General features: G+C 40.6%; 1 protein-coding gene across 1 annotated transcript; it reads left to right on the forward strand.

Annotated features, from left to right (window-relative positions):
- Positions 1 to 679: 679 nt before the first annotated feature.
- Positions 680 to 15,181, forward strand: LOC140441631 (uncharacterized). Its single transcript, XM_072532480.1, has 2 exons — positions 680 to 829; positions 6,628 to 15,181. The coding sequence occupies exons 1-2, from the start codon at positions 775 to 777 to the stop codon at positions 15,120 to 15,122; spliced, it is 8,550 nt and encodes a 2,849-aa protein (XP_072388581.1). The 5' UTR covers positions 680 to 774; the 3' UTR covers positions 15,123 to 15,181.
- Positions 15,182 to 15,956: the final 775 nt, after the last annotated feature.

The following is a 15,956-nucleotide window of genomic DNA, read 5'->3' on the forward strand; positions in this document are numbered from 1 at the left end:
ATTGACTAAAAATTCTATCAAAAACTCTTTTAGGAAGATAAATTTCTTACTGTTTATGTCCGTATATTTAACTGCAAATATTTGTGTGGTTTCACAATCACTTTCACCTCATTACACGAGTTTTTTTAAAAAATGATAACAGTACCTTGAAAACACCTTCGCACTGGTCGGCTTCTAATGACTGAATGTCTTAATAGACCTATTGGTCAGAGAAGAAGAGGAAGACCCAGAACCAGGTTCCTTGATAACATCGATGAATACATGAGAAATATGGGAATACGTGCTTGGTGGAGGAAGGCGATGGTTATGTAAGATGATGGTTATGAGGCTAGGGCCCACTCAGGGTTATAAAGCCAGACTGATGATGGTAGTTTAGTGAAGTATTGAGTTGTAATGTATAATAAATAGTTGGTGTTTAAATAAATGTCTTCATTAAAAAAAAGCCGATAAATATTTTCTCCCAAAACTTTAAAGACAAACGTTAGTTGAATGTTTTTGCAATGTTCGTCAATGACTTACCTAATTCTAACGGACATGTATACAATAAATTGTAATAAATTTGGTATTACTGGGTATTTTTTTCTACGTCACTTAGTATATACACACACCTACAAATTTATATTCTGTATATATAATATTTTATGATTTTTGCGTTAAAGCTCCAGATGTAGGTGTAACATCCAAATCATTTGTTATAGAATCAAAATTTGTACCTATAAATTGTGATCGCCTATCAGTAATAATATAGTTTCCGAATTAAATCTTGTATCAGTTATGGATAAAAAAGTAGTATCGGTATTAACTGTTACGTTAGCATGTTTTTTAAAAGGTAAATTTTTAACTGTAAAATCTAGTCAATAGCATATTTATATACATAAATTCCTCTTGTTTCCAAATGTCTTGTAGTAAAACAAATTATTAAGGTCTTTATTAATTTTCGCCAATATTTTGTTTTCATAACATCTATTTCTGTTTCTTTCATGTTAACGAGTAACCCAGTCTATCTGCGAAAAAAATATGTATTAAGAAGATCGCAACCGATTCATTGAGCCTTCAGTTTTAAGATATATTTTAAAAACTTAAATATTTTGTCAAAAATTGTTATTAAAAAACCTTTTGAAAAATGGCTGACTTTTTATCCTAGAAACATTTATAACTTTGATATTTTTTATCTCTTGTAAGTAGGCTAATTAAAAATATTGTTAAAAACACAATCGTTATTAAAAACCTTGACCAACATGAACAAAGATAGCTGTTTTATCTTAAAATAATATTTTCATTGTTTATTGACATTAATTAAGATCTGAAAATTTAACAGATGAGTAATTGGATATCCTCGCACAAATGCCGCACCCTGTATATATATTCATAAAAATTGAATAGAAAAAGCTTGTAAAAAGGAAACTTTTACCAAGCTTCTACACTTCGTTGGTAACGAACTACCTGAGTATTACGACCCTCCTCAAATATCAAATATAAAATGGCCATACGCCAAAAATTCTGATTCAAGAGCCGTTCCTTTTTATGGTCGGTGACACTAGAGGTACTCTCTGCTCATGGCTTGGTTGGCTAACCCAAAAACTCTTCTCACATGATGCTTCTTCCTTACAAACACTACCACCTTCAAAGCCCCTGCTTTACTAACATGCTATTCAAAACTACCCACTCGCAACTGAAGTTGCTCACCCCCTCAAAAGCTGCCAAAACAAAAAAGAGAGCAGCCACTGCTTGAAGAAGCGTAAGCTTAAACAATGCACTAATGTTCAAAACTCGCAATAGAAAAATAACAATTGTTTTCAATTAACAATTATGTTGAATAAAAAATTGCTTCTGATTATGTTAGTATTTATAATTGCCTAACTTTTGGTTCCATATCAAGATATAGTTTTTAAATCATCATATATCTTGAATGGTAAATTATTGACTGAACGTCATACTTTTTCTTTTTAAAAATTTCCGTGTTTGTTTAGAAATGTTTAACTATTTCATTTAGTATTTTCTTTGTTGCTTTAATAATGATTTATATTATACTTTTTCCAATGTCAATTTGCCAAGCGTCGGCTTTTAAGATTCTTTGATGTCAATGCCGACCATTGGCGTGGAAATTAAGAAAAGGGATCAGTTCATCAAACGCATATTTCAAGAAAAATTATATAATTTTTATTAATTTTTACATAATTATATTCAGGAAAATTTCTCAATTTTTGGGCAGAAATTGTTTAAACAATTTTTTAAACAAATTCAAAATATCACCTTTTGTGCTCCAAGAAATATTTTTTAGGTTTTTGGGTGACTCTAAATAAGATCTATGTCATTTTTCTCAAAAGTTAATAGTTTTGGAGATATAGGCGATTTAAAATCCGAAAAATACGATACCTAATATGCATTTTCGAGGCTTGAAAAATATGTAAATGAGTATTTTTGAGATTCAAGAGTATCTAAACTAAAGTCTCAACATTGATTTTGGTGAGAAATCGGGGCAATATTTTCCGTAGCAGAAAAAGGTGATCTTTTGAATTTGAATTGTTTCCGGCATAAATGTCCGGCACCCTTCAACCTTCGATTTGTTTAAACGGGGCATTTTTGAATAGGACTCTTCAAAGGTCTATTTATAATGTTATAAATAGACACATATAACTATCAAATAATTAATACAACACATAATGTAATTTCAAAAATTTTTTCAACTATAACACACCTTACAGTAAATATTAATCAAATAAACAACTACTACGTCAACACCATGGAACTAATCATCTTCACAAAAGTCAATTAATAACATTCGATATTTGATAGTTCTAGTACTTAACCTTAATGACATTTACCGAACTAAACGTTGTGTCTGTTTTATTTTTAATTTGAATTGTATTTGTTTCCTATATTTTAATTTGTAATCAACATCAACTACATTCAACATTATTCCAACAAAAAAATTTTTACTTGATGGTATTAAAATAAATCGCACTGCCATTAACCTCAATTAAGTAAGTATATAAACAACAAACTATTATTAAATTATATTTTACCATGTTTTAAATAATTGTAGCTCTCATCTGATGATGCCAATGAAAATTGGCGAAATATAATGAATTGTTAAACAGAGTACACTTGGCTTTTAATCAGCTGTATACCCAATTAACCTCAACCCCTTTTATATATATATATATATATATATATATATATATATATATATATATATATATATATATATATATATTAGATAAGATTTAATTTTCTTTTTTTAAACTTTATAGATTTCTTCTTAGAGTCTAAAGTCTAGAATAAAGTTATATGTACCAAAACAACTTCTTATTTATTTAAAAGTGCATATGAAAATTGTATAATTTGTATGTTAAATTTGTATGAAAATCTGTAATTTCATGGATTTCATTATATGGATTTAAGACACTTTGGAAATAAGATCTTCAATTGTAGTCAGGATTCTAAAACGGACAGTTGGCTGTCCCGAGATGCATCAATTGTAGATTTATGATCGAGATTACAAATAATACTGAAAAACTAAAATTGCGAATTTTGTCATGAAATTTGGTATGTGCGGTTACAATAAGTGGAACAACTTTTCCAAATAAGTTTTTCCGATTTCTCTAACGCGAAGCAAAATATCGAAAATTTACCCTGTTTGTGGATTCGCAGTAAGCCGCGTTTAAAATTAAAATTTCAGATCACTATCTTAAAAAAATGTGCACTATCAACATGTATGACTGTGCAAAATTTTAAATCTGTATGTATTTTGATAGCTGATATATAGAGGTGTTTTCATCTTAAATGTGACACACTGTATAATAATGAATACTAGTGTTCAAGATGCATCGCGATAGCTGTAAAGAAATTAATTAGAAGGACTAAAAAGGATCGTCAGAGTCTTCTGAAGTCGAATCGTTCCCAGGTTGGATAACTATTGGTGCTATTGCCGGTAAAACAGGATATTCGTTTTCTATTTTTAAAACATGAGCTTCGCAATTTTTCCACACATCGCTATTAATGCCACTAATTACTTCTCGAATATTCTCAATGGCCACTGCGCTTAATGTTAGTGACTGATTATATGTTCGCAATCGTTTTTTTACGGTACCCCAAACCATTCCAATTGGATTAAAAATGCAATAGTATGGGGGTAATCGCAAAAGAGTATGGCCGTGCCTGTTGCAAATGGTGTCAATAACGTATTCGTTTTTAAAATTCCGACTTTTGATCATTCTAATTAATTCTTTCTTTACTGGAATCTTTTTAGGAACAGTGATGTTTTTAAGTTGCATAAATTTTAAAATTTCGTCCTTTTTCGTGGTTTTATTAGGTATTTTATTTAATATGCGGGAATGATACGACGCATTATCCATAACAATCACTGAATTCGGCGGAATATTGGGCAAGAGTTGTTCAACAAACCACTTTTCAAATAAATCGGCTGTCATATCTTCGTGATAATCGGCAGAAGACTTTGTTATATTTTTGGCCGACAATAGCAATGCATTAAATACAAAACCATCTTTGCTTCCGGCATGAAGAATAATAACACGTTTTCCTCGTGAACACGGTGTATTTAACGCACACTTGTTTGTGTTGTCAACCCAGCCGTACTTGACAACATCATGCGTATCGAACCAGGTTTCGTCTAAATAGATTATGTTTCTGTTTGAATTACGATACTGTTTTATTTTACTCAAATATTCTCGTCGAAGTTCAACAATACGCCGAGATTCCATTATTACCATTCGATTATCCAATTTCTTATATTTAAATCCACAACTTATCAAAATCTCGCGCAGTGTTTCCAAAGATGTATAATTATATTCAGGGAAATCTCTCAATTTTTCACGAATCAGTTCTAAAGTAGGCACTCTATTTTCTTTGTAAAAATTGTAAACTGTTCGTTGAATAACGTCTTTTGCAGCAGTGTCAATCCTACCCAATTTTTTATTTGGTCGCTTTCGTTTTAAGGAATGATCTGTAACAGTGCCTAATTTAATAATTGTATATATCGTCTTATACCCGATTTTTGTTAATATATGAATTCTCGAAACAATTGCATTATCAGCCATCCCAATATTTTCTTTTTTCAAACACTCATACATATTTAAAATTATTCTTTGGGATTGTACGTGCAAATCTTTATTTTTTAATTCCGGGCTGTCATTAAAATAATTGTCATTATTTATTGATAACACAGAAGTTGATGCATCTTGATCATTCGTTTCAAACGGTCTCCAAAATGCCATTCTAGAAAAATATAATATTACTTATAATTATATCTTATACCTTATAAACCTCCGCCTGTGTTATCTGGTTGCAAAAAGGAATATTTTAGAGTGTCACATATCCAGACACACAGGTGTTGATTACGATTTATCGCTTTGCGCTGCGCTGTTGTCATAATGCATGAGTTTAAAATTACTGAATGTAACTTTAATATAACATATTAATATATCTGCAATTTTTCATGTTTCCAGGTAAGGTATAAAATCAATGAAATTTGGAAAAAAATAATACAATTCTTGTAACCGTTTTTGAGAACTTGGATTCTTAAAAGATGTCTGATTTCTTAAAAGTCGATCATTATGTCTATAAGAGTATTACCGCTAAATTCACCAACATGGCAACGTCAAGATATATCGAAGGTCCAAATTCTCTCCAGACTACAATGTTGCCGATATTCGAAAATTACTTAGAGCATAAGTAATATATAAACGTTCACGGTTGCTTTAATTCATTAGTGAAGAGTCCATGGAAATATTAGTACCTAGTTAATTAATTTATAGATATATTTTTTGGGAATATGTTCATATCATTTTTTAAGAGTGTCGTTCGTTGACTAGCAATTAAATAATAACGAATAGAGAATAGAGAATATTTTTTAAATATAACCTTAGGAATTTTAGGAAATATGTCTGACAACCTTGATTTGAAAGGCGGTCTCTTTAATACCAGAATGTGACATGTTTATGTTGGAAAATTATTAGTGGATGTACTATACTCTTTTTATTTATTAGTATTTTTTTACTAATAATTTTAATAGTACTAATAAAGTAATAAGTTACATGAATACCTCTTTTACATCTTTGCTAATTAGTCTTTTCAACAATTTTTAAATTATTTTTGGGTTTTGATCTTATTCTCTTTATTTATCCATACATGTTCATCCTCTACCAACCTATATATCTGCTTTAGTGATATTTTCTAGTGTACCTACAACCTAATTTCTCCATTTAACAAAATGGCTAGGTATCTTTCTTGGCCTTATATCTCTTCTAATTTCGTTTCCTTTAACACAATCTTTGTTTTCGTTACATTTGTGTTCGCTATATTAATTTTTTATTTATCCTTTTAGTTTATTTGGGATATTTAATTAGTCAAACTATGTTCTACCATCATTTGTATGTTAGAATTACTATACGGTATTAACAAATATTTTAATGGAAATATCATCACAACACCTTAATATCATTTGTTTTACTAAGAAGATATAATATTGCTATTTATAATTATTAAATAACGTACCAGATTTCATATAAATATCTTGCAAATCTTTTTTACTAAAATCTTGTGTACCAAATTATTCATCAGCATACTTTTAAATATATCTATAATAAGCTTAAACTTTTTTTTAAGATTCTCTGGCAAAATGTACCGAAGGAGATATAACTATACCATATCCAGGAGATTGTACCAAATTTTATATGTGTCCCGGAAACTTTGTAATGACATGCGCACCTGGCACTGAATTTGATGCAAAATTGTTCGTATGTAATTATCCTTCAGCGGCAAATTGCCAAGCAAATAAAAGACCGGAACGAACTAAAACCAAACACGCAGGCCCACCTGTGACACCTTCTGGTCCACCTATGAAACCTCCAGGTCCACCTGTTGGACCTACGGGTCATCATACCAAACCACCCGGACAATCTGTGGGACCACCTGGTCCACCTGTGAAATCACCTGGTCCATCTGTGAAACCTCCAGGTCCGCCTGTTAAACTTACAAGTCCTCCCACCCTTAGACCACCCGTTCAACCTACCGCTCCTCATACTAAACCACCCGGTGAACCTGTTGGTCCACCTGGTCCACCCGTGAAACCAACCGGCTTACCTGTAAAACCTCCTGGTCCACCAGTTGGACCTACGGATCCTCATACTAAACCAACCGGTCAACCTACTGGACCACCTATTCCACCTGTAACATCACCTAGTCTACCTGTGAAACCTTCAGGTCCACCTGTGGGACCTACAGATCACCATACTAAACCAACTGGTGTACCTGTTGGACTGCCTGGTCCACCTGTGAAACCTCCAAGTCCACCTTATAGACCTACGAGTCCTCATACCGGTCAACCTGTTGAACTCCCTGCTCCTCCTGTGAAATCACCTAGACCACCCGTTCAACTTACCGCTCCTTATACTAAACCACCCGGTGAACCTGTTGGACTACCTGCACCTCCTGTGAAATCGCCTAGACCACCTGTGAAACCTACAGGTCCACCCGTTCAACCTACCGCTCCTCATACTCAACCACCCGGTGAACCTGTTGGTCCGCCTGGTCCACCTGTAAAACCACCCGATTCATCTGTAAAATCTCCCAGTCCATCTGTTGGACCTACGGGTTCTCATACTAAACCAACCGGTCAACCTACTGGACCACCTATTCCACCTGTAACATCACCTAGTCTACCTGTGAAACCTTCAGGTCCACCTGTGGGACCTACAGATCACCATACTAAACCAACTGGTGTACCTGTTGGACTGCCTGGTCCACCTGTAAAACCTCCAAGTCCACCTTATAGACCTACGAGTCCTCATACCGGTCAACCTGTTGAACTCCCTGCTCCTCCTGTGAAATCACCTAGACCACCCGTTCAACTTACCGCTCCTTATACTAAACCACCCGGTGAACCTGTTGGACCAGATAATCCACCTGTAACACTACCTAGTCTACCTGTGAAACCTTCAGGTCCATCTTTTAAACCTACGAGTCCTCATTCAGAACCAACCAGAACAGGTAAACCTGTTGAAGCGCCTAGTCTACCTGTGAAACAACCTGGTCCACCTGTGGAACCTCCAGGTACACCTGTTAAACCTACGAGTCATCATACTAAACCACCTGGTCAAACTGTTGTAACACCTGCTCCACCTGTGAAACCTCCAGGTCCACCTGTGGGACCTACAGATCACCATACTAAACCTCCTGGTATACCTGTTGGACCACCTGCTCCACCTGTTAAACTTCCAGATTCACCTGTTGAAACAACGGCTCCTCATACTAAGCCACCCGGTCAACCTGTTGGCCTACCTGCTCCTCCTGTGAAATCGCCTAGACCACCTGTGAAACCTACAGGTCCACCCGTTCAACCTACCGCTCCTCATACTCAACAACCCGGTCAACCTGTTGGTCCGCCTGGTCCACCTGTAAAACCCGATTCATCTGTGAAATCTCCCAGTCCATCTGTTGGACCTACGGGTTCTCATACTAAACCACCCGTTCAACCTGTTGGACCTCCAGGTCCACCTATTCAACCTACGGCTCCTCATACTAAACCACACGATGAAACTGTTAAACCACCTGGTCCACCTGTGAAACCACCCGGTTCACCTGTAAAACCACCTGGTCCATCTGTGAAACATGCAAGTGCACCTGTTGAACCAACGGCTCCTCATACTAAACCACCCAATCAACCTGTTGAACTTACGGATTCTCATACTAAAACACCCGGTCAACTTGTTGGATCGCCTATTCCCGCTGTGAAACCTTCAGGATCGTCTTTTGGACACACAGGTACTCATTCTAAATCAACCGGTCAACCTGTTGGACCACCTAATCCACATGTAACACCACCTAGTCTACCTGTGAAACCTTCAGGTCCATCTTTTAAACCTACGAGTCCTCATTCAGAACCAACCAGAACAGGTAAACCTGTTGAAGCGCCTAGTCTACCTGTGAAACCACCTGGTCCACCTGTGGAACCTCCAGGTACACCTGTTAAACCTACGAGTCATCATACTAAACCACCTGTTCAAACTGTTGTAACACCTGCTCCACCTGTGAAACCTCCAGGTCCACCTGTGGGACCTACAGATCACCATACTAAACCTCCTGGTGTACCTGTTGGACCACCTGCTCCACCTGTTAAACTTCCAGATTCACCTGTTGAAACAACGGCTCCTCATACTAAGCCACCCGGTCAACCTGTTGGCCTACCTGCTCCTCCTGTGAAATCGCCTAGACCACCTGTGAAACCTACAGGTCCACCCGTTCAACCTACCGCTCCTCATACTCAACAACCCGGTGAACCTGTTGGTCCGCCTGGTCCACCTGTAAAACCACCCGATTCATCTGTGAAATCTCCCAGTCCATCTGTTGGACCTACGGGTTCTCATACTAAACCAACCGGTCAACCTACTGGGCCACCTATTCCACCTGTAACATCACCTAGTCTACCTGTGAAACCTTCAGGTCCACCTGTGGGACCTACAGATCACCATACTAAACCAACTGGTGTACCTGTTGGACTGCCTGGTCCACCTGTGAAACCTCCAAGTCCACCTTATAGACCTACGAGTCCTCATACCGGTCAACCTGTTGAACTCCCTGCTCCTCCTGTGAAATCACCTAGACCACCCGTTCAACTTACCGCTCCTTATACTAAACCACCCGGTGAACCTGTTGGTCCACCTGGTTCACCTGTAAAACCACCCGATTCACCTGTGAAATCTCCAGGTCCATCTGATGGACCTACTTCTCATACTAAACCACCCGGCCAACCTGTTGGACCAGATAATCCACCTGTAACACCACCTAGTCTACCTGTGAAACATTCAGGTCCATCTTTTAAACCTACGAGTCCTCATTCAGAACCAACCAGAACAGGTAAACCTGTTGAAGCGCCTAGTCTACCTGTGAAACCACCTGGTCCACCTGTGGAACCTCCAGGTACACCTGTTAAACCTACGAGTCATCATACTAAACCACCTGGTCAAACTGTTGTAACACCTGCTCCACCTGTGAAACCTCCAGGTCCACCTGTTGGACCTACAGATCACCATACTAAACCTCCTGGTGTACCTGTTGGACCACCTGCTCCACCTGTTAAACTTCCAGATTCACCTGTTGAAACAACGGCTCCTCATACTAAGCCACCCGGTCAACCTGTTGGCCTACCTGCTCCTCCTGTGAAATCGCCTAGACCACCTGTGAAACCTACAGGTCCACCCGTTCAACCTACCGCTCCTCATACTCAACCACCCGGTGAACCTGTTGGTCCGCCTGGTCCACCTGTAAAACCACCCGATTCATCTGTGAAATCTCCCAGTCCATCTGTTGGACCTACGGGTTCTCATACTAAACCACCCGTTCAACCTGTTGGACCTCCAGGTCCACCTATTCAACCTACGGCTCCTCATACTAAACCACACGATGAAACTGTTAAACCACCTGGTCCACCTGTGAAACCACCCGGTTCACCTGTAAAACCACCTGGTCCATCTGTGAAACATGCAAGTGCACCTGTTGAACCAACGGCTCCTCATACTAAACCACCCAATCAACCTGTTGAACTTACGGATTCTCATACTAAAACACCCGGTCAACTTGTTGGATCGCCTATTCCCGCTGTGAAACCTTCAGGATCGTCTTTTGGACACACAGGTACTCATTCTAAATCAACCGGTCAACCTGTTGGACCACCTAATCCACATGTAACACCACCTAGTCTACCTGTGAAACCTTCAGGTCCATCTTTTAAACCTACGAGTCCTCATTCAGAACCAACCAGAACAGGTAAACCTGTTGAAGCGCCTAGTCTACCTGTGAAACCACCTGGTCCACCTGTGGAACCTCCAGGTACACCTGTTAAACCTACGAGTCATCATACTAAACCACCTGTTCAAACTGTTGTAACACCTGCTCCACCTGTGAAACCTCCAGGTCCACCTGTGGGACCTACAGATCACCATACTAAACCTCCTGGTGTACCTGTTGGACCACCTGCTCCACCTGTTAAACTTCCAGATTCACCTGTTGAAACAACGGCTCCTCATACTAAGCCACCCGGTCAACCTGTTGGCCTACCTGCTCCTCCTGTGAAATCGCCTAGACCACCTGTGAAACCTACAGGTCCACCCGTTCAACCTACCGCTCCTCATACTCAACAACCCGGTGAACCTGTTGGTCCGCCTGGTCCACCTGTAAAACCACCCGATTCATCTGTGAAATCTCCCAGTCCATCTGTTGGACCTACGGGTTCTCATACTAAACCAACCGGTCAACCTACTTGGCCACCTATTCCACCTGTAACATCACCTAGTCTACCTGTGAAACCTTCAGGTCCACCTGTGGGACCTACAGATCACCATACTAAACCAACTGGTGTACCTGTTGGACTGCCTGGTCCACCTGTGAAACCTCCAAGTCCACCTTATAGACCTACGAGTCCTCATACCGGTCAACCTGTTGAACTCCCTGCTCCTCCTGTGAAATCACCTAGACCACCCGTTCAACTTACCGCTCCTTATACTAAACCACCCGGTGAACCTGTTGGTCCACCTGGTTCACCTGTAAAACCACCCGATTCACCTGTGAAATCTCCAGGTCCATCTGATGGACCTACTTCTCATACTAAACCACCCGGCCAACCTGTTGGACCAGATAATCCACCTGTAACACCACCTAGTCTACCTGTGAAACATTCAGGTCCATCTTTTAAACCTACGAGTCCTCATTCAGAACCAACCAGAACAGGTAAACCTGTTGAAGCGCCTAGTCTACCTGTGAAACCACCTGGTCCACCTGTGGAACCTCCAGGTACACCTGTTAAACCTACGAGTCATCATACTAAACCACCTGGTCAAACTGTTGTAACACCTGCTCCACCTGTGAAACCTCCAGGTCCACCTGTTGGACCTACAGATCACCATACTAAACCTCCTGGTGTACCTGTTGGACCACCTGCTCCACCTGTTAAACTTCCAGATTCACCTGTTGAAACAACGGCTCCTCATACTAAGCCACCCGGTCAACCTGTTGGCCTACCTGCTCCTCCTGTAAAATCGCCTAGACCACCTGTGAAACCTACAGGTCCACCCGTTCAACCTACCGCTCCTCATACTCAACCACCCGGTGAACCTGTTGGTCCGCCTGGTCCACCTGTAAAACCACCCGATTCATCTGTGAAATCTCCCAGTCCATCTGTTGGACCTACGGGTTCTCATACTAAACCACCCGTTCAACCTGTTGGACCTCCAGGTCCACCTATTCAACCTACGGCTCCTCATACTAAACCACACGATGAAACTGTTAAACCACCTGGTCCACCTGTGAAACCACCCGGTTCACCTGTAAAACCACCTGGTCCATCTGTGAAACATGCAAGTGCACCTGTTGAACCAACGGCTCCTCATACTAAACCACCCAATCAACCTGTTGAACTTACGGTTTCTCATACTAAAACACCCGGGCAACCTACTGGACCACCTATTCCACCTGTAACATCACCTAGTCTACCTGTGAAACCTTCAGGTCCACCTGTGGGACCTACAGATCACCATACTAAACCAACTGGTGTACCTGTTGGACTGCCTGGTCCACCTGTGAAACCTCCAAGTCCACCTTATAGACCTACGAGTCCTCATACCGGTCAACCTGTTGAACTCCCTGCTCCTCCTGTGAAATCACCTAGACCACCCGTTCAACTTACCGCTCCTTATACTAAACCACCCGGTGAACCTGTTGGTCCACCTGGTTCACCTGTAAAACCACCCGATTCACCTGTGAAATCTCCAGGTCCATCTGATGGACCTACTTCTCATACTAAACCACCCGGCCAACCTGTTGGACCAGATAATCCACCTGTAACACCACCTAGTCTACCTGTGAAACCTTCAGGTCCATCTTTTAAACCTACGAGTCCTCATTCAGAACCAACCAGAACAGGTAAACCTGTTGAAGCGCCTAGTCTACCTGTGAAACCAACTGGTCCACCTGTGGAACCTCCAGGTACACCTGTTAAACCTACGAGTCATCATACTAAACCACCTGGTCAAACTGTTGTAACACCTGCTCCACCTGTGAAACCTCCAGGTCCACCTGTGGGACCTACAGATCACCATACTAAACCTCCTGGTGTACCTGTAGGACCACCTGCTCCACCTGTTAAACTTCCAGATTCACCTGTTGAAACAACGGCTCCTCATACTAAGCCACCCGGTCAACCTGTTGGCCTACCTGCTCCTCCTGTGAAATCGCCTAGACCACCTGTGAAACCTACAGGTCCACCCGTTCAACCTACCGCTCCTCATACTCAACCACCCGGTGAACCTGTTGGTCCGCCTGGTCCACCTGTAAAACCACCCGATTCATCTGTGAAATCTCCCAGTCCATCTGTTGGACCTACGGGTTCTCATACTAAACCACCCGTTCAACCTGTTGGACCTCCAGGTCCACCTATTCAACCTACGGCTCCTCATACTAAACCACACGATGAAACTGTTAAACCGCCTGGTCCACCTGTGAAACCACCCGGTTCACCTGTAAAACCACCTGGTCCATCTGTGAAACATGCAAGTGCACCTGTTGAACCAACGGCTCCTCATACTAAACCACCCAATCAACCTGTTGAACTTACGGATTCTCATACTAAAACACCCGGTCAACCTGTTGGATCGCCTGGTCCCGCTGTGAAACCTTCAGGATCGTCTTTTGGACACACAGGTTCTCATTCTAAATCAACCGGTCAACCTGTTGGACCACCTAATCCACATGTAACACCACCTAGTCTACCTGTGAAACCTTCAGGTCCATCTTTTAAACCTACGAATCCTCATTCAGAACCAACCAGAACAGTTAAACCTGTTGAAGCGCCTAGTCTACCTGTGAAACCACCTGGTCCACCTGTGGAACCTCCAGGTACACCTGTTAAACCTACGAGTCATCATGCTAAACCACCCAGTCAACCTGTTGGATCACCTAGTCCACCTGTGAATCCACCTGGTCCACCTGTGAAACCTCCAGGTCAGCCTGCTGGACCTACGGGTCACCATACTATACCACCCGATGTACATGTTGGACCCCCTGCTCCACCTGTGGAACCACCCGGTTCACCTGTCAAACCAACCGTCTCACCTGTAAAACCTCCAGGTCCACCTGTTGGACCTACGGGTTCTCATACTAAACCACCCGGTCAACCTGTTGGATCACATGGTCCACCTGATAAACCACCTGGACAAACTGTGAACAATCCAGGCCCACTCGGTTTAACTTTGAAACTTCCAGGTCCACCTGTTGGGCCTATTGATACTTATACTAAACTTCTCGATATACCTGTTGGACCCCCTTCTATACCTGTGAAACCACCTGGTCCATCTGTGGAACCAGCAAGTGCACCCGTTGAACCAACGCCTCCTCCTACTAAACCACCTAGTCAATCTATTGGACCAGCTGGTCTACCTGTGAAACCACCCGGTTCACCAGTGAAACCACCCGGTTCACCTGTGAAACCTCCGGGTCCACCTGTTGGACCTACGGGTTCTCATACTAAACCACCCGGTCAACCTGTTGGACCGCCTGGTCCATCAGTGAAACCTCCAGGTCCACCTATTAGACCTACGAGTCCTCATACTAACCCACCCGGTCAACCTGTTGGACCCCCTGCTCCACCTGTGAAACCACCTGGACAAACTGTGAAACCTCCAGGTCCACCTGTTCAACCTACGGCTCTTTATACTAAACCAATCGGTGAACCTTTTGGACCGCCCGGTCCACCTGTAAAACCAACCGGTTCACCTGTGAAACCTTCAGGTTCACCTGTTGGACCTACGGGTTCTCATACGAAACCACCTGGTCCATCTGTGAAATCATCTGGTCCACCTGTGAATCCTCCAGATCCATATGGGAATCCTTCATATCCATCTGTTGGACTTACTGCTCCTCATATTAAACCACCGAGTCAACCTGTTGAAGCACCGAGCCACGTGCAACCACCTGATTCATTTATGAAACCACCTGGTCCACCTGTGAAGCCTACTGGTTTACCTATTAGATCTTTAAGCCCAATAGTGGAACCTTCTGACCCATCTGTTGGAACTCATATACCACCTGTGAAACCCCCGAGAAAAGATTGAAAACTTATTTGAAATGTTATTAATGGTAATGTTATTAAAGTTAAACTTTATAAAAGACATTATTATTTTTTATTATTGATACCCACTACATCCACTCCACGTTTTGCCTTTACACAAAGTTGAAGTTCTTGATAAATATTACGATTCGGTAGATCGAACTGAGCTGACAAGAGCTCCCTATCAAGTAATATAGACGCAAAAATATGACTGAAAGACAATTTGTATTTTGTTGAAGTTAAAAAAGTAACCCAACAGGATGTCCTATCCTAATATACATCTAAAAAAATCACTGACATAATTGAATAAGTCATAATATCGTCTATTAAAATAGTATCGTCTATTAAAATAGTTAAAACACGTATTTACGTAAATATAGCTATTTTATTAAATTAAATCAAACTCGTTCACAATGGTCATAATTAAATCACACTAAATTATTATCTCTCGTTCCGCTGTGTTTATGTGTCATCACCGAACTACTCGTGACCATATAAGGCAATTAGTGACCCAAGCCAATCACCGTATTAGAAGTTGAGTGTGTCTTCACAATGTCATAACAGAACTACCAGTATTCCATCTTAAGCTGATTAGGACATTAGGAAGTTAGTGACTTAAGCTGATCAGCGTATTAGGATAATAGTGTGACTGCATTCGACCATCCTGACGTCACGATCGTCCTCGATCGTAGAACACCTATTAAAAAAAATAATATGTTCTTTATTATTAAGAATGCCAATTTATAGAAAGGCTCCATCATTCTGCAGAATGACATAGTCTAAATCAATTCGTTTCAGATAGCTACAACTATCCATACAAGCTCATTTTTAAACATTA

This window comes from Diabrotica undecimpunctata, chromosome 5 (genome assembly GCF_040954645.1).
Source record: "Diabrotica undecimpunctata isolate CICGRU chromosome 5, icDiaUnde3, whole genome shotgun sequence".
In the NCBI taxonomy this organism is placed as follows: domain Eukaryota; kingdom Metazoa; phylum Arthropoda; class Insecta; order Coleoptera; family Chrysomelidae; genus Diabrotica; species Diabrotica undecimpunctata.

What these genes read in the sequence shown, in the direction of transcription:
- LOC140441631 (XM_072532480.1), top strand. Translation starts at nt 775, where the DNA reads ATGGATAAAAAAGTAGTATCGGTATTAACTGTTACGTTAGCATGTTTT. An exon ending in GTTAGCATGTTTTTTAAAAG is followed by an intron (nt 830 to 6,627) that starts GTAAATTTTTAA and finishes CTTTTTTTTAAG; the next exon opens with ATTCTCTGGCAAAATGTACC.